Here is a 17,875-nt window from a genome sequence, read left to right as displayed (position 1 = left end):
TTGAATATTGATTGCTATTGACATGTCAATGGAAAGAATTTAATTCCAGGATGATCAAGTGGTAGGACTGGTTGTGACCACTGCCCATTGACCTCTGACCACCATGGAGGATCAGCTCTGTAGGGACCCACTCCAAAGAACAGGGTTTACTTTAACAAGGCTCTGGTGTCCACTGAGTCCACTTTTAAGGGGGTCACTTGTGGAGGTAGTTTGGTGGTGGTGCTTCAATGTAATCTGAAGGTGTCCACTGGTTGCGGTGTCTTTGAAGCCTCCCTGGTGGTGATGGCCAAGGTCAGCAACTACCTTTATTCTGTTCAGGGTGACACAGCATGAAATACAAAGTTGTCTGAAAATGACTGCTCCTTATGCTAGGCTTAGAAGTGTCTCGACAAACCATGCTATGAACCAAGGCTGCTTGCTGCTAGTGTTGGGCCTGGGGCCACTTAGCAAGTAGTATGGGGCTTGCTGAGGCCAGATATTGTTAGTTTGAGAGATTTTATGAGAATCTGAAGCATGAGCTAAGACAGGCTATTTGTATAAAAAAGCCACTAAAAATCATTTGGGTAAGCTTGAAAGCTCAGTGAGGCAGGACCTCAGGGAACTATTAGGTTAGGGCAAACAGAATAAACCAGGTTGTGAAGTCTCAGACATGGTCCCCACCTGTGGGAACATGCTGTGAAAACATGCAGAGTTAGGATAACAATCAGAGACAGCAAGGTGCCCCAGGGCAAAAGCCCTGAGTGGACAAGAGTCCAGGGGCCTCTCTGACCCTGTGCTGGAGACAGTGCATGCCGGAAACAGTCAAAACAGCAGGATAAGATTTAGCAACAAAAAATGTTTAAGCTCTCAGAACAGAAATTAGGAGCCAGCATGTTCCTTGCCCTTTACTTCACTCCCTTAGAACTTCATCTTTCTGCTTTCTTGAGTTATCTGTACTTGCTAATAAATATCTGAGTAAAGCTGGGAATGGGGCTTCAGTCCTTCGATCTGCTGACCAGGACTGTTACCTTCCCTTAGCTTCATGATGCATTTCATCTGGTCTCCCAGTAGTTTTTGTCATTGCAACACCCACCTGCCAGCTCTGTGGAGGGAGAGCTCATCAAAATAACAATGGCTTCTGTCAGCACTTCTGTCTGGGAGAGAGCTGTCCATCCCTCCATCTCTTGCCTTGATGCTGGACAACTAATTTCCTTCTCATATGTCTCTGATGACTTTCAAGCTGCTGCCACAGTGCTGGACTCAAGGGGAGTGAATCCAAGTTAGTCTGTGCACGGATCATTTAAGAGAAACTTCCTGGAACTCCAGTAGCCTCTGTCTCCCTCAGCCTCAATCCCCACTGATTTTTATAGCCAGAAGTTATGGGAACTTCTCTTCCTGGCTCTGAACTTTGGGTTGGGGGCCTGGTATTGGTTTAGAACCCATAATTCCTCAAGGGGAACTTCTTCAGATGAAATGTTCTTCCTAATTTTTATCTACCACATGTGAGTGTGGGACCAGCCTATCTATTATGTCTCTGCCACTTCTATCAGTCTTGATGTGACTTTTTCTTTAAATTCCTAGTTGTAGTATTTCCATTCAACTCAATTTCAGGCAATTCTGAATGATAGTTGTTCTGCAGTATAGTTGTAATTTTGATCTCTAACCTTTGCCATTTTAATTATGATGTGTCTTGGTGTAGTCCTCTTTGAATTCATCTTGTTTGAAACATTCTGTGCTTCCTGGACTTGTGTGTCTTTTTCCTTCACCAGATTAGGGAAGTTTTCAGTCATTTATTCTTCAAAAAAATTCTCAATTCCTTGTTCTCTCTCTTTTCCTTCTGCTACTCCTATGATGAAGATGTTGTTATGCTTCATGTTTTCTCAAAGATCCCTTAAACTGTACTTATTTTTTTAAAAATTCTTTTATCCATCCCTGGCCAGTTTGATCAGTTGCTAGAGTTTGTTGGCCCAGCATGTGGATGTCCCAGGTTTGATCCCTGGTCAATGCACACATAAGAAGCAACCTCTGCTCCTCTTTTGTCCTTCTCCCCCTTCTCTCTCTCTTTTTCTCTTGCAGCCAGTGGCTCAATTGATTTGATTGTTGGCTCCAGGCACTGAGAATAGCTCAGTTGGTCTGAGCGCATTGGCCTCAGGTGCTAAAAATAGCTGTGTTGATTTGAATGTTGACCCCAGAAGGGGGTTGCCAGGTGGATACCTGTTGGGGTGCATGTGGGAATCTGTTTCTCTATCTCCCCTCCTCTTAAAAAATGTGTTTTTCTTTTTTCTGCTCTGATAGGTGTTTTCTTTTACCTGTTTTCCAAATTGCTGATTCCATCTTCTGCTTCATCCAACCAACCTACTGTTTATTATTTCTAGTGTCCCTGATAATAAGCCTAGTAGATCTCCTGTGAAGGGGAGGTGCCATTCAGGTTCATGGGGAAGTGGGGAGAAGGGCCTTTGCCCCAAAGCCATCCAACTTAGTCACTGACACCCTCTGAGTCTGCCCAGACTTGTATACCTTGGCACAGGCAGATGACTCCTCAGCAGGGTGCAAACTCTGCAGGATGGGCTAACAGGGAGCCCAGAATGTGGGGCTATTGCACTCCCCCAGGCTGATGACATATGTAGGGCAGTGCTCCACCCTGGAAAGATGGTGTCTGCATTGTGGGAGAGTGACTCAGCACAGGGATCCTGGTGGCTGTCCCTTCAGCTCTCTCCCTAGAACCACAAGCCACAGGCCTTTCTCACACAACCCGTGTCTTCTCTGACCCCCCTCTGCCAGAGCTCAGGTGAGTGGCTGGAAACAAGATTTTGTGCATTGGCCCTTAAGAGGGTGCCTGTGTTTAGCAGACTCCCTTCTCTCCCTGGTAGACTGAATCCCCACTGATTTTCACAGCTGGATATTATGTGGGTGCCTCTTCTCAGCTCTGGTGCTCTGGGATGGACAGCTTGGTTTGGGATTGAGACCCCATGCTTCTCAGTAGGAACCTCCTGCTGTTGAGATATCCCTCTGAAACCCCAGCTGCAGCAGGTGGGAGCAGGGCCAACCCTTTTCATGTCTCACCCTTCCTGCCAGTATTGATGTGGCTCTTCTATAAATCCTTGGCTATAAGACTTCTCTTTAGCTAGTCTTCAGCTGGTTATTTAGGTTGATGTTCTATATTTTAGTTCTATTTCTAGTTTGTCCCTGGGAGGAAGTGAGTGTAACTTCCATATACTCTGTTGCCATCTTGGATCTTTCTGGGAAGCTGACCAGTTCATAATGAATGAACTGAGTATATTCGAGGTCACCTAGAAATGTGATGGATGTTCATCTAAATGCAGGAATCTCTTTGTTTTTTTTTATGGTTAGCTTTTTTTTCTTTTGGGTAAATGGTTACTGAAATTAAAATTAAAAGGAGCTTCAGTCATAGATTGGGACTCTCCCCCCACAAGATTGGAGTTTCACCTTCATTATTGTATAAGAATTCACATTGCATAAGAATCCATGTCAGGGGAGACAGTGCAGTGCAGGGAGACCAGCTGCATAATTTGCAGGTGCAATGCTAGGTGAAAATAGTCCAAAAAGCAGGAAAAACTGCCTTAAAGGTATTAAAATACAGCCTGTCCAGGCGGTGGCACAGTGGATAGAGCATTGGACTGGGATGCGGAGGATCCAGGTTCGAGACATTGAGGTCACCAGCTTGAGCGTGGGCTCATCTGGTTTGAGCAAGGCTCACCAGCTTGGACCCAAGGTCACTGGCTCAACCAAGGGGTTACTCGGTCTGCTGAAGGCCCATGGTCAAGGCACATATGAGAAAGCAATCAATGAACAACTAAGGTCTCACAACGAGAAACTGATGATTGATGCTTCTCATCTCTCTCCATTCCTGTCTGTCTGTCCCAATCTATCCCTCTCTCTGACTCCCTCTCCGTCTCTGTAAAAACAACAACAACAAAAAAACCCCACAAAGCTTCCCCCTTTTTTCTTGTGGATTCTCTGTTGCCTTGTCATGGCATTTGTTTGTTTTTACTCATTTTTTCCTTTTTCTTATTGAGGTAAAATACATATAACATAAAATTGCCATTGTAACCTTTTTACATTACACATTACAGATATATCTTGTACATTTTTCAGTGTGCAGTTTAGCTACATTAAGTATATTCACATTGTTGTGCAACCACCACCAGTCATGGTGTCTTTTATTTGTTAGTTAATGCCACTCTTAGTAAATAAAAATTGAAAATTTAGATTATTAGTATGAATTTTACCATTTATTTTGACATTGTGTAATGCCAGTTTAAAGTTCAAAGGTTAGAGCATTTACCTCACTTGACAATCATTGAAATCATGGACATAGATAAAAGTGAAGTTGGTATCAGGGGTTAAGGAGAGTATGGGGAGGGGGATGTAGGGAATGGGTGGGGGGAAGGGTGTAAAGAGGGACAGAGATAAGGTGACAGAAAATTAGTTGACTTTGGGTGATGGGTATACAACATAATCAACAATTCAAAGGCTATAGAAACATTCACCTGAAACCTATGTATACTTAATGATCAATGCCACCCTGTTAAACATAATTTTCTAAAAAAGAAAAATAAGCAATCACACTTTATATTTTGTCCCTAGAGGATGCCTCCAGTTGGCCTGAAAAGACCAACTCAGACAGCTCGGGAAGGCTGGGAGGAGGATAGAGGCTCTGGGCACAGAGGGTTGAGCAAGTTTTGGCTGCAGGGACATTCAGGACTTTCACAAGTGCTAAGGAGCCCCTGTCCTTGTGCCCACTCCGGCCTCCTGGCGGCTGAGGTCCCCCCCACCCCCACTCCAGGATCAACATGTCGTCCTTGGCTTGGTGTAGGCCCTGCGGAATCTCTCTGCGTGGTCTCCTCAGACCCATGGAGGACAGACGACCTCCCCTTACCCCAGGTTATTGCAGCCTCTGCATCTAGATCAGAAGTGAGCAGTCAGGTCTGCCCTCACCAAGGCCTCCTGCCAGTGTCCCCCAGGCAAGTTATAGCACTGCCAGTCACGGTGGGATGCTATACTGTACCCCAAGGGGCTGCAGGATAGGTGCAGCCAACGGTGACCTTCCCCACCTGCACTCATGCCCTTGTTTGGGGCAGTGGTCACTGGATGGGCACAGGCAGGGGAGGCCAGGCAGGGCTCAGGTTCTAGAAGGCATGAGAATGAGCTGGGAGTCTACCCTCCAGGGAGCTGGGGGACATGGGGTGGGGTTGGGATAAAGAAGAGGTGGAGAGGCAGCAGGAAGCAGGACACCCTGTGCTGTCCCCAAGCCTCCCCAGTGCACTACGTGTTCCACTGCCCCATCAGGCTTTATCAACAAAACACAGTGTCAAGTCTGGGGCTGCAGACATTAAACTCCAACCCCGGGGCTCTGCTGATCTTGGCCCTCTATGGAACTACTCTGGCTCCTGTGCGTAGGAGTCAAGAGGAAGTAAAGCGAGGGGAGAGGAGAGCTGGAGCTTCCCCAGAGCAAGGCCAGCCCTGCCCTTCCCCGGCTCCTAAACAGGGTCCCTCTTGCCCAGGGTACTCTGTGTGAAGAGGCAATGTCCTCCTTCCTTCCCTTCCCGTTCCTGCCCACTCAGGATTTTAATCAGCGTGCTCTTCCCCTTCTTGTTCCCCTTCTCTCTCCCTCTGTCTGCGCAAGGGGAGATGGAGAGCTGCCTTTTTTTTTTTTTTTTTTTTACAGAGACAGAGTCAGAGAGGGGGATAGATAGGGACAGACAGACAGGAATGGAGGGAGATGAGAAGCATCAATCATTAGTTTTTCATTGAGACACCTTAGTTGTTCATTGATTGCTTTCTCATATGTGCCTTGACCGTGGGCCTTCAGCAGACCAAGTAACCCCTTCCTCAAGCCAGAGACCTTGGGTCCCAGCTGGTGAGCTTTGCTCAAGCCAGATGAGCCTGCGCTCAAGCTGGCGACCTCAGGGTCTCGAACCTGGGTCCTCTGCATCCCAGTCCGATGCTCTATCCACTGCACCACCGCCTGGTCAGGGGGCGATCTGCCTTTTAATTGCTCTTACAGTAAATCAAGGTGGCATTCCCTGTCTGACAGGATGCAGGTGGCTTCTGTGCTGAATGCTTATGAAGCTCTTAGAGCTCCTCAGGTGGGGTTGGCTGCTTTTCAGGATCGTGGGAGGCCCAACAAGAAGAATGGAGAGGGAGGGAAAGAGCTGGAGAAAATCACAGAAGCTCAGAAAGTATAGAAAGGGAGCTGGGAGAATGATTATGGAGAAGAAGATGGAAGCAGGGGCAAAGAGGAAAGAGAGGGAGAAGGGAGACAGCTTTGCCTGGGCTATCCACATGACTTGAAAGAATAGAGGCTTCACCCGATAAAGCTACTGCCTCCAGCAGACAGTGTCTGTGCCTGCTGGTGCCTGAACGATAGAATCCTAGGTGGTAACAACAAGTGTCAACACCAAGTCTCTTGCTCTGCTCCTGTCAGATCTTTGAAAATGTGACTCAGCATTTTGGTCTCCTCAGAGCATATCCCAGTGAACTGCCCCGCGAGGGCATGGGTGCTCCGGAGAGAAGGGTGGGGTTGACTGGGGAGTGGGGCGAGTATCACTGAAGAGAGTTGAGGCTTTTCATTCACAAAAAATGAACTCTAGGCCTGACCTGTGGTGGCGCAGTGGATCAAGCATCAACCTGGAATGCTGAGGTCGCCAGTTCAAAACCCTGGGCTTGCCTGGTCAAGGCACATATGGGAGTTGATGTTTCCTGCTCCTCCTCCTCCTCTCTCTCTCTCTCTCTCTCCTCTCGAAAATGAATGAATAAATAAATAATTAAAAAAAGTTCTCTTAAAAAAATTTAAAAAAAACAACTCTATTTTTCCAAGGTGATCAAAGCAGAGGCCATATGAGCCAAGGATGTTCATAGCTTGAGCTTTGAGAACCCTTTCCTCCTAGTAGTATTATAGTGAACTAACCTCTGCATCTTGTTGGGAAGGCTCCTCTAAGTCTCTATTTGAGGAGGGAGAAGAAGGGGTAGCTTGCTATCTGATGGGCTTGCAGCCTAGAGGTGGCCCGGGCCGCTAGGTCGAGCCTGGCCCAGCACCCAGACAGGCAGGCTCACGGGAAGCCCAGGTCTGCTGTACTTTCTGTTTCCTCAGTAATTGTCATCTCTTTCCGGAGCAAGAGTTCACTTTCGGATTGAGATACAGACTCCACTGAGGTTTTCCTCACAGTGGCAGCAAAAACCAAGTTGTCAAGGCAACAAACAATACGACTCCCTCTCAAGGTCTGTAGTGCTCTGATATGCTTCCTGAGAACTTTCATGACTGGTGAGATATGAAGACAATATTTAGATCTAATTCAAGAGAGGAAACTAAACTATATTTGTAAAGATGCCCCCACTCTTTCTTGATTTTCTCAAAATGGTGATGATCTATGGATCTCTGATATCGGAACAAAGAGTGATGGTTTTAAAATCAGATTTCCCAATGCAGAACTACTAAATCTCTGTGGATGAGGGGTCGGTACCTACACTTTAAAGAAACCGAGCCCTGGCTGGTTGGCTCAGCGGTAGAGCGTCGGCCTAGCGTGCGGAGGACCCGGGTTCGATTCCCGGCCAGGGCACACAGGAGAAGCGCCCATTTGCTTCTCCACCCCTCCGCCGCGCTTTCCTCTCTGTCTCTCTCTTCCCCTCCCGCAGCCAAGGCTCCATTGGAGCAAAGATGGCCCGGGCGCTGGGGATGGCTCTGTGGCCTCTGCCCCAGGCGCTAGAGTGGCTCTGGTCGCAACATGGCGACGCCCAGGATAGGCAGAGCATCGCCCCCTGGTGGGCGTGCCGGGTGGATCCCGGTCGGGCGCATGCGGGAGTCTGTCTGACTGTCTCTCCCTGTTTCCAGCTTCAGAAAAATGAAAAAAAAAAATAAATAAATAAAGAAACCGAGAGTTTGTATCCTGACAGCAGTGAATCCACGCTGGGAGCTGTGCTTGCCAAACTTGAACGAGCCTCAGAAGCACCTGAGGGCTTGTACCTCACGGTTGGCTGAGCCCCACTCCCACGGCGCTGGTTCAGTGGGTCTAGGGAGGATCTGCCCGAGAATCTGCATTCTAAAGGGTCCTGGGTGACATTCATGCTGCTGGTCTGGGGACCACACTTTGAGAATCACCAGGTTAAAGCAATTACAAGAATTTTGCCCTGTATCTGTCAGGTGTAGGCCATTGAGAATCAGGGTGTGGGAGGTGTGGCGAGGGGGCTGTGTTCTCCCTCCCCAGGGGCAGGCGAGGCTCTGGGAAGGTGGTGAGGGGCCCAGGCCAGAGCGAGGCCCCTGTGCAGGGCCCTCAGGGGACGAATGCAGTGTGTGTCTATTAGGTAACCTGGTTTCTGGTGGCTGGAGCTTCAGACTCTCAGGCTCAGCGTGGTTTCAGACAAACATAGGTCTGTTCTAGGGCAAGACAAGGACTGGCGTTTCTGGTAGATCCCAGTACTAACTGAGTAACTGAAAGCACACAAGAAGGCAGAGTTCTGCTTACTGTGGCTAACCAGACATAAACCATCTCCAAAAAGCGGGCCTTCCCCCCACCTGGGGGTGAGGACTGCAGTATTCACATACAACAGGTCACCAGGCCTCTGGGCTGATATTTCAGGGGTCTTAGGACACAGGTACTTTCTTTCTTCTATCTAGAAAGTATTTCAGGCTGAACCCTTGTAGGGAAAACAGCTGTGCTAGGCTTGCTCGCTTGCACTTTGCATGATTAGTGCATGTGCATTGGCAGAGCCACGTGTGTGTGGCCTATGTAAGGCTACAGGAGCTTTCCCTTGGTGCCTCAAGAAGCTGGCTGCCTTGAGAAGCAGTTCCCCCTGCCTGCTTGTTCGCCCGCCGTTGTGAGAATCTATTAAACAGGAATGGCCCAATGCTTTCTGGCTCCACAGTTCCTCTATTGTCTGTGTTGGGCAGATAAAATATAATATGCTCACTTTGTTAAAGATGGTGCTGCCCATGTGGAAGCCCGTTGCCCAGGTGATATTAATGTGTGTTGGGGGCGGTCTGTAGGCAGGCAGGATCCTTGTAGCCTGGGGCTTGGTTTTAGGACTAAGCTTTTCCCACCTTTTTGATGTGGGGTGGTGCAATTCCATTATGCCTCAAATAAGTGACTTTGTATTAGAGACTTCCCTATTTATTTATTTATTTATTTATTTTGTATTTTTATGAAGCTGGAAACGGGGAGAGACAGTCAGACAGACTTCTGCATGCGCCCGACCAGGATCCACCCGGCACGCCCACCAGGGGGCGACACTCTGCCCACCAGGGGGCGATGCTCTGTCCCTCCGGGGCGTCGCTCTGTCGCGACCAGAGCCACTCTAACGCCTGGGGCAGAGGCCAAGGAGCCATCCCCAGCGCCTGGGCCATCTTTGCTCCAATGGAGCCTTGGCTGCGGGAGGGGAAGAGAGAGACAGAGAGGAAGGAGAGGGGGAGGGGTGGAGAAGCAGATGGGCACTTCTCCTGTGTGCCCTGGCCGGGAATCGAACCAGGGACTTCTGCACGCCAGGCTGACGCTCTACCACTGAGCCAACTGGCCAGGGCTGAGACTTCCCTATTTTGTATATTGGATTAAAGGTTTTGATTTCTGCACTATAAAGTGGGGCAGACCGGGAGCTTGCTCTCTCTTGGGTCCTGAGATTAGTATTAGAGAGGAGAGCAGATAAAGGCCATGTGGAGGAGAGGAGAGGCAGCCAAGATGGTGGAGTGCTGAAAGAGAAGCCAGTTAGAGCAGAGTTTGTGTAGAAGGAAGGAGATGGGGAACAGAGGTGAATAAGGCTGATGAGGTAGAAACCTTTGATTCTAGGAAACTCAGATAAGTCAGTAGCTTTGTGAGCGCTGAATGAGTGGGTTTTGGAGCCCAGTGTGTGTTTTTACTTGCCTGCCGGGTGCAAGCTAGGATTAAAGATAATGGCCCACCAGTTTGTGGCTCTTGTTTCATTACTATCTGTCCGAATCCAATGCGAACCTGCATGGGCCAGGCGGCTTTGATGGTGGCCGTGGCAACTGGCTTTACAGTCTGCCTGAATCCAATGTGGGTCTGCCTAGCCTCCTTCACCGGCATTAAGGCCTCCACAGACCATCAAGTCTGGCTTGGCAAGCCCACAGCATTTTTGGTTCCTCCCCTCCGTCCTCCTCAGACACCTGCAGTTATCATCACGGCCACTAGAGGTCTCAGCAGAACAATTATCCTAGGAAGGGGACAGGAAGGATCTAGAAGAAGCCTGAGAAATCCCCTCTTTGAGTTGTTTAGGGGACTCTCCAGCAAAGACAAAAGGAAAGTGAGGCACTAATGCACTCTGCCTCAATATGTGTGGCTGCCCAGAGATGCCGTGTTCCCTCTTCAGGCAGCGCACAGTTGTCACGGGAGGAGTGGTAACACCAGGGCAATGATGACTGCCAAGAAGGGGACTGCTGGCCCTACCATAATTTCCAGCAGCGGCTCCCTCCACAGGACAAGGTCAGTTGGGAAATTTCAATCTTATATGAAGTGCCATGCAAATACAGCTTTAAGAGTCCTCGAGGACAACTCCCCTAGCCAGACTTGCTGCCTCCAAAGCTCCTTCACCAAAATTCTGAAGCTGAAATACCAGCCCGTTAGTGCTTCTGCGGTCCTGGCCCTTTGCAGTGCTACATTTTGTCCAACAGCACTGGAGCCTAGGAAGTGCACAAGAAATGGCCCCCCTTTGTAAGTTCCTCACACCTGACCTGCCCTTTCACCAGCTTTCAGATTAGCATCTGTGGCCCAGACGGGCTACTTTGGGAAAAGGTGCACATTAAGCCAAATTTGGAAACCAAAATGGGCCCCAAATGTTAAATCAAGTAATGGTAAAAGATGTATTGTAAAAATACCATGTATTTACCATGGAAAAAGAAAAGTCTGTTAAAATGACGTTGCGTATATGGTTAACATCTGTATTTCTATAATTTTATGTAAACAAGGGCTACATCTCAAAACTGGGTTGGGAGCTTGTATGTGTTGGTCTCTACTCTTTGCCTTATTGGCTTTCAGATGATTCTTTTACTGCCTCAGAGACTTCCCTGGCCCTGGCAACTCGGTAAGCAGTACTCTGAAAGGAGAAAATGTAATGTTGTTCACCTACTGGGTCTCCTTAAGTTCCAGAGCTTTAATTGGTGGTGTCTTGGAAAGGAGAGAAGTAGATAACAGCTAGAAAACTCCAAACCTCAGAAATCAGTATATCTGGGATGGCCAAAACTGATGTTTGTAATGTCCACCTGAGCTACACAGGTGCACGTAAGGGGCAGGCTACTGCTCGTCTGCACCTGCCCCCCCCCCCCCCCCCGCTTCAGTTAATAGCAGACTGCACAGGGCTCTTGCTCCCATGAGCTGCCCCATTTGCACAGTCTGTCTATCCGTTTTTCCGTAATCCTATAGTGGGAAGTGAACATTTCTGGGAGGAAACTATGTAAAACAGCCCGAGGTTAAACCCAAACTCAGCATCATGTACTATGTGAAACCAGCTGTTCTCAAACTCATTTCACAGACGAAGAGCCTGAGGTCCAAAGCGGCATCGTAACTTTCCTAAGTTCATCCAGATGTTTGGTGACAGAGTCAGGACTGGGACCCGGGTCCTTTCTTGGGATGTATTCTCCTTCACTTTCATTCACTTAAAAACAAAAACAAAAACAACAAAACAAAAAATAAAAAACTCTCTGGCTTTGTATGCAGGTTTTCCACCAGAGAGAAAGGGGTGAGGACACCAAACTGATGAGATGCTCTGATGGAAAGAGGAGGATTGAGTTTTAATCCAGGCTCTGCCCTATTTGGGGAGAGACAGTTTCTCTCTTGAGACCTCAGTCATCTTCTAGGAACTCAGGGGTTTGGGGTGAAGGCTCCATTTCCAAAGACCCCTCAGCTCCTGAATCCTGCACGTGTCCAGGGTTGGGGCTCAACACTGCAAGGGCCTGAGTGGCGCTCAGTCATGTCTTGTGAGAACCCCTTTGATTTAAAATTTTTATCATTGCTGACAACTTGTGCAGTTACCTCCTAATTCCCGCTCAGCACACACTCCAAACACCGAGATGGAGAACAGAGGCAGCTGCCACTGGCAACCCCAGCCAGGCGGCAAGTGGCTATTTGAAATGTTCCAGGTATATTTTTGCCAGGCACAAATTCCTCCTCCCCAGTTTATTTATCTGTAAATCTAGTTTTTCACATATTGATTCACTCAAAATGGAAATATAGTTTGTATAGATTAAGACACACTAAAAGAGATTGTGATTATATGTGCATATCTCTGTACAGTGAAGGGCCAATATAGCCCATATCTCGCTTAATAATTCTTCATAATCATGGGTTTGTTCAATAGATTTATGTCTGTCATACATACATTACAGAGAAAATAATAAATGAGAAGATGACCACTTCTCTCCACTTCAGCCCTGTTCCTGCGCACAATGGCATTTGCTTTCACATAGCACCCACTCTTCCACAGACTCGCAGAGCTGCAGCCTGGTTAGGCCGGTGGCCCCAGAGAGCACTGCCGAGCTGAGGCTCCTGTGGGTGGCTGTGATCTGTAGTACAGAGAGGCCGAGACACGTCTCCACACTGTGAAGCAGTATGTTGCAACGAGAACGTGGACATACGATTAGAATCCTAAAAGCTGACACTCTGAGGATCATTGTCAGAGAACAATACCAAAACACATTCCCAGGGGGCCCCCAGCTCCTGCCCCGGGAGGTGCCAAGCTGACAGTGGCAAGTGCTGTGGCTCCTACCCATGTGCCAGGGATTGTGGGGAGGGAAGTACACATATAAAATCAGGAACAGAGACAGAAAGTCTAAGGCTTAGAAGTGCGGGTTCATGCGGCCCAAGCACCAAGCGGCGAAAGCAGGAGTTGAGCACAGCGAGGACATGCGGGGCGGTGGGCAGAGCGCACAAACACAGCGGGCCGAGGAGCCATGCTCACACTTACATGGTGTGTCTCACACTACCTCAGTTTGCTTTAAGCATTTCCATCATCTGAGAGTTTGGGAGGGAAAAACAGAACAGTTAAAGGTAAAATACATTAAGAGCTAACACTTTATTTTTAACTTCTAAAAAATAACAATGTTATTCCTGGCCATCCCATTCACAGTGTGTGGAGACTCACGCCTGGTGATTCATAGTCAGAATGCGGTTCATATCTTGGCTCTGCCACTTTGCTAGCTATGTGATTCTAGGCAAGTGTCTTATCTTCTGTGCCTCAGTTTCATCACCTGTTAAATGGGTCTAATAGTATCATTATCTCATCAGATTGTGATGAGGATGGAATGAATTAATGCTGCATTTGAAATACTTGGAAAAGTCCTATTCAATACCAAGCATTATCTAATATTATTGTTGTTATTGTTACTTTATCTTTGGATTCTTTAGGCAACAACATCCAGAATAGATGATCAAAACTTTTCTACAGAAAGCCAAGGCTTGGAAAATTTTAGATGCTCAATAAGAAAAAAAAAATAGAAGAAATCAAAGTTAAAAGTGCATAAGGTCTTGTTCCAATTATTGAGGGCATCATTTCAAATAACAGAGCAATTCAGAGTAGCTTTTTAAGAAGGATGAATACAGTTGGCCCTCCGTATCCGCAGTTTTGCATCTGCAGATTCAACCAACTGTGGATTGAAAATATTTGACAAAACCCCTGAAGTTTCTGAAAAAAAAAAAAAATTAACCCACACACAGCTCAGTTAGAACACTGAGGCCTGGCTTGTGCTGGACGAGTCATGCTTGTGTGACTCATCCTCAGTTACGACCCTCTGGATCGATGGCATCTCCCACCTTCTCACTGGCTCCCACCCAGTGCCTCACACAGAATTGCTAGGTATGGGTGCAAGAACGGGGTGCGTCATGCAGGAGGATGACCTTTCTTCCCTATTCTTTCCCCGAACCATTCCATCAGCTTTGACCTTACTTGGCAGGATATTGTGGTCAAGGCTGAAAGAATGAGGTCTTAGCTTAAAGGGAACCTGCTAGTAAAGATGATTCCGGCTAAGTCTGCCTCTGCTAATCAGTGTGTGCCCCTGGGGTCCAGTACCAGAGCTCAGATAGTTCTTCACTGCCCCTCTGGCCCCTCACCTTGGCTTGTGCTTCTACACATATGGACAGGCCAGCTGAGACAAGCTTGCCTTAAACACACGTGGCTTTCCAGAAAACCCAGACTCCTAGGCTGTCCTCTCCTCTGACCCGGGGCCCCCAGTCCCTTCCTTCTAAGCACCTGAATCTGAATTGAAGCCTCTTTCTTCCTGCTTCCCGTTGGGGCCTCTGCTTACCTCTCCCCTTTGGTTAGTAGCCTGCTCTGTTACTTCTTATTCACTACTGGCTCCAGAAAGTTCCAGGATAGAAGTTTAAGGCCTCTCCCCTGTCACTCTGTCTTCTCATGCCCTTCCTCACTCTCTCAAAGGCCAGGGGCTTGCGCTGGCCCTCTGGGATGTGAGCATTTGGGTGAAGCAATTTGTTTATTAGTGTTGGGAAGTCAGGTACAGTAAGCATCATTTCACATGGAAAATATAAGCAACGTTGTAAGCCTTCAGCTGGTGGAACAGAGGAAGGAAGAAGACAAGGAACACATCAGCACCTGTGTAGTGGCCTAGCCCAACCTTGGCCAGAAAGGCTGCCTCCAGAGAAGGGCACTGGTGCCCTGCAGATGCCACGGTGGTGCCCAGCTTCCCACTGGGTGCGTTCTCCCACCGGGTGGGGTATGTGTTTGTGTGCATGTATATCTGTGGTCCCAACCACAGGTTGTTGTGCTCTGAAAGGCTTCTGCTATAGCAGAGTTTAAACCTGGATAATGGTCTCATGTACAAATGTATCCTAGAATTAAATTCTTTAGCTGTCAGTGGGGATGCAGGCTTCTAAAGGCTGAGCTTGGGTGTTTCTTTCTTGGGCAGCTTCTACTGTGTCAAGTTCAGCAGGAGCGGGTCGGGCACCAGAGATCGCAGCTTCCTCTGTGTGGCAGGGAAGCTGGCTTTTTAAAGACACAGTCTTATATCTTAGATCCCAACCACAGGCACTGCTTCAAGGATGCAGATTATAGTGCTTAAGCTCTGGACCACGGAGAGACACCTTGATCTGTTCTATACTTTTTGAAGGGATGCTATTTATGGCATCAGAATGTTGCTCAGACAAAAGTGCCAATGGGAGAAAGGGACAGAGGACACTTAGAGGAGCAAAGGGATTTCCAACCAGAGAAAGTCTAATGAACTGATATTTGCAGAAATAGAGACATTTAAGGAGAATGATTAAGCAATTTGCCAAATTATAACTAGGATGGGAAATACAAGGTGATTTCAAAGGGGATCATTTAAATAAGGCATTACCTTGCTTTGGATGCCTTTTATTCCACACTGTCCAGAAGGTCATCAGTTTACAGACATAATAGAGGCAGTCACACTTTTCTTGTTGATGGGACAGACAATGCTCTGTCTCCTGGAGGGTCAGTGAGCCTGTCTGAGCACAGGGCCGCACTGCGGGTCCGCAGCCTTCGACACGGGGAAGGCTGCTGTGCATAGTCTGTACAGGGTGCGTTTTATTAGAGTTCAATGGCAGTAGCTTCTAAGTGCCTCTCTGGGTCCCAGGGCCCAGTTCTCCCTACGGCAGTGCAGATGCCCCCAGGTGTGGCTGTCGGGCTAAGTTTTAGTGGAAGGAGAAAAGGCACAGAAAGAGTTCTGTCACTAGACAAAGGATGATGCCCAAGCAATCCTTTCGAGTATTTTGATGTTTTATGCTCTGTCTTAGCTACAGAGTCAGGTTACCAGGCAGACTTCTGGATCCCTCTGCCCAGAGGTATCATACTCCATCAAGGCTGAGGCAGTAGGACACCTCTATGTGCATCTTTCCACAGAGCGGGCGAGGAGTCCTTGGAGAGAAGGGAAGCTATACCCACTGGAAAGCAGTGTGGCTTGGAGGTCTGTGCACGTGTGTGTGGCCTGCTTTTCTTTTTGCTACAGACACACAGGTCTTGTACTACCACCGCACCTACTGGCCCCCTTGGCTGTTCAGAGGGCTAACCAAACATGTGAGGCACTCTTAGTGGTGATCAGCTAACAGGCTGAGATTCTACTCATTAAATAATTTCATCTATAACACTCAAATCATAAAAACAGATATAGCCTTTATGCTTCCATTTGACTTACTTACACTTGAGTGAACTGCTGTCTAATTCATTTAAAACTCTATGAAAAGTACTCAAAATGTCCCCTTGAGTACATATATCTTTTCCTGGTTGATTTGCATTAAGCCCTGGGAATGTGGGTTCTACGTTTTAACTTCCCACTTTCTTGGTGGTAGTGGATAACAGGTAGAATGCTGAGTGTTGACGAATTTTTCCTTCTAAAGCATCACCTCCTGGGTCTTCAGTGCTTGGTGGTGGAGGGTAGCAATGAAAGAAACAAGAATGGGCCCTGGCCAGTGGCTCAGTGGATAGAGTGTTGGACTGGCATATGGGCATCCCAGGTTTGATACCTGGTCAGGGCACACAGGAGAAGTGAACACTTGCTTCTCTTCCCTCCATCTCTCCCTTTTCTTCCTTTTCCACTCCTGCTGCCAGTGGCTCGATTAGTTTGAGCATGGCTCCAGTCTCTGAGGATAGCACGGTTGGTCGGTCCAAGTGCATCAGCCTCAGGCACTAAAAATAGCTTAGTACTCAAGTATTGGCCTAGACTGGGGTTGCTAGGTGGATCCCAGTTGGGGTACATGCCAGAGTCTGCCTCACTATCTCCCCTCCTCACACCTAAAAAAAGAAAAGAACAGAAATGAAATAAGATCCTGGTGAAAATGATTTTTAGTTGACAGACCTTTCAAAGAAAAAATGTAAGATGGTACTGTAATTTTACTTGTTAGAATCAAATAAATCTAGGTTGGATATGACCTTGGTAATTAATTATCCTGTCCATTGCTTCATTTTATAGATAAGGACGTAAAAGCTTTGAGAGGACAGTGACACACAGTCTGCTGGAGATGGCCAGGGTTAGTGGCAGGTCTCCTAACTCATGATCCAGCACTACTCTACCTACCACGCTGCTTTCCTTTCCAATGCAAGAATGAAGCTTTCTAAGCAGTGACACCCGCTAGGAATGTGAGTAGTATGCCCAGCCTGCTCCCTGAGTGCAGAAAGGTTTAATTTCTTCATCAGAAAGCTAAGGGAAAGTTAGGAAACTGCTTTAATTCCTTTAATAAGCTAAAGATCAAAGGATTTGTGTGGTCTGCCTCTAGGCCACTGATCCCCAAATTTGAATAAACTGTGAAGCCCTTTAAAGGAATATACTCTTCTGAGACCTCTGATAAATTTTGTTAACTAGCGTTTGAGAAACATTCATTTAAAAAAGCTAAAATCTCATTCTTTAAACATGACTTTTAGTAGAGAATTCACAATGAAAACAGACAAGTTTTATCTTTAGAACTGGCAAAATGAGAATACAAATATTAAATGTCCTTATTAAACACAAAGACCCCCATCTCCCCGCAAGACTATGTCTCTGAAATCCAATTTGTGAAACACTGTCCTGGTGCAGAATGAGTCGCTCCTTTCTCCTCTGAGCCCTCTGAGGAACGCCTTGAATCCTGGGTCACTTTGCGATTTCCCTAATACTTGTTTTAGATAAAAATTCAGCACAATCCTGCCTTTGTGGGATGTTATTTTTAATGAAAATGCTAGATTTCTAGAACAAAAGAGATACAGGTTTCCCACTTGTTATCTAGGTGACACCAGCAACTTTCCAGCTTTCAGGAATGAAGTTCCATCAGTTAAAATGCACTGGACACACCCTGGCTGGCCTCGCACAGTAGTTAAATTCCGTGTTTTACAAACTTAATTACCATTCTGTCTCCCTCTGGGGTGACAGGTGGCTACAAACACATTTAGATTTTCCTCTGAGAGGGAATTTCTCCCCTTGACAGTCCCCCGT

At 47.3% G+C, this 17,875-nt stretch overlaps 1 protein-coding gene across 2 annotated transcripts in view; it reads right to left on the bottom strand.

Moving 5' to 3' along the window:
• The window catches only part of LHFPL3 (LHFPL tetraspan subfamily member 3), a 787,193-nt gene that overhangs the window by 66,506 nt on the left and 702,812 nt on the right, over nt 1-17,875 (bottom strand). The window contains exon 3 of one of the 2 annotated variants that reach the window (XM_066239946.1): nt 12,907-12,953. The exons of the other annotated variant lie outside the window; for it this stretch is intronic. Within the exon in view, the coding sequence (XP_066096043.1) occupies nt 12,937-12,953 (17 nt within the window). The 3' untranslated portion in view covers nt 12,907-12,936. The remainder of the gene's footprint in view (nt 1-12,906; nt 12,954-17,875) is intronic. 2 annotated transcript variants of the gene reach the window in all.

This window comes from Saccopteryx bilineata, chromosome 7 (assembly GCF_036850765.1).
Source record: "Saccopteryx bilineata isolate mSacBil1 chromosome 7, mSacBil1_pri_phased_curated, whole genome shotgun sequence".
Classification (NCBI taxonomy): domain Eukaryota; kingdom Metazoa; phylum Chordata; class Mammalia; order Chiroptera; family Emballonuridae; genus Saccopteryx; species Saccopteryx bilineata.
Note: the sequence above shows the minus strand (reverse complement) of the source record. Positions and strands in the feature narration are given on the sequence as shown.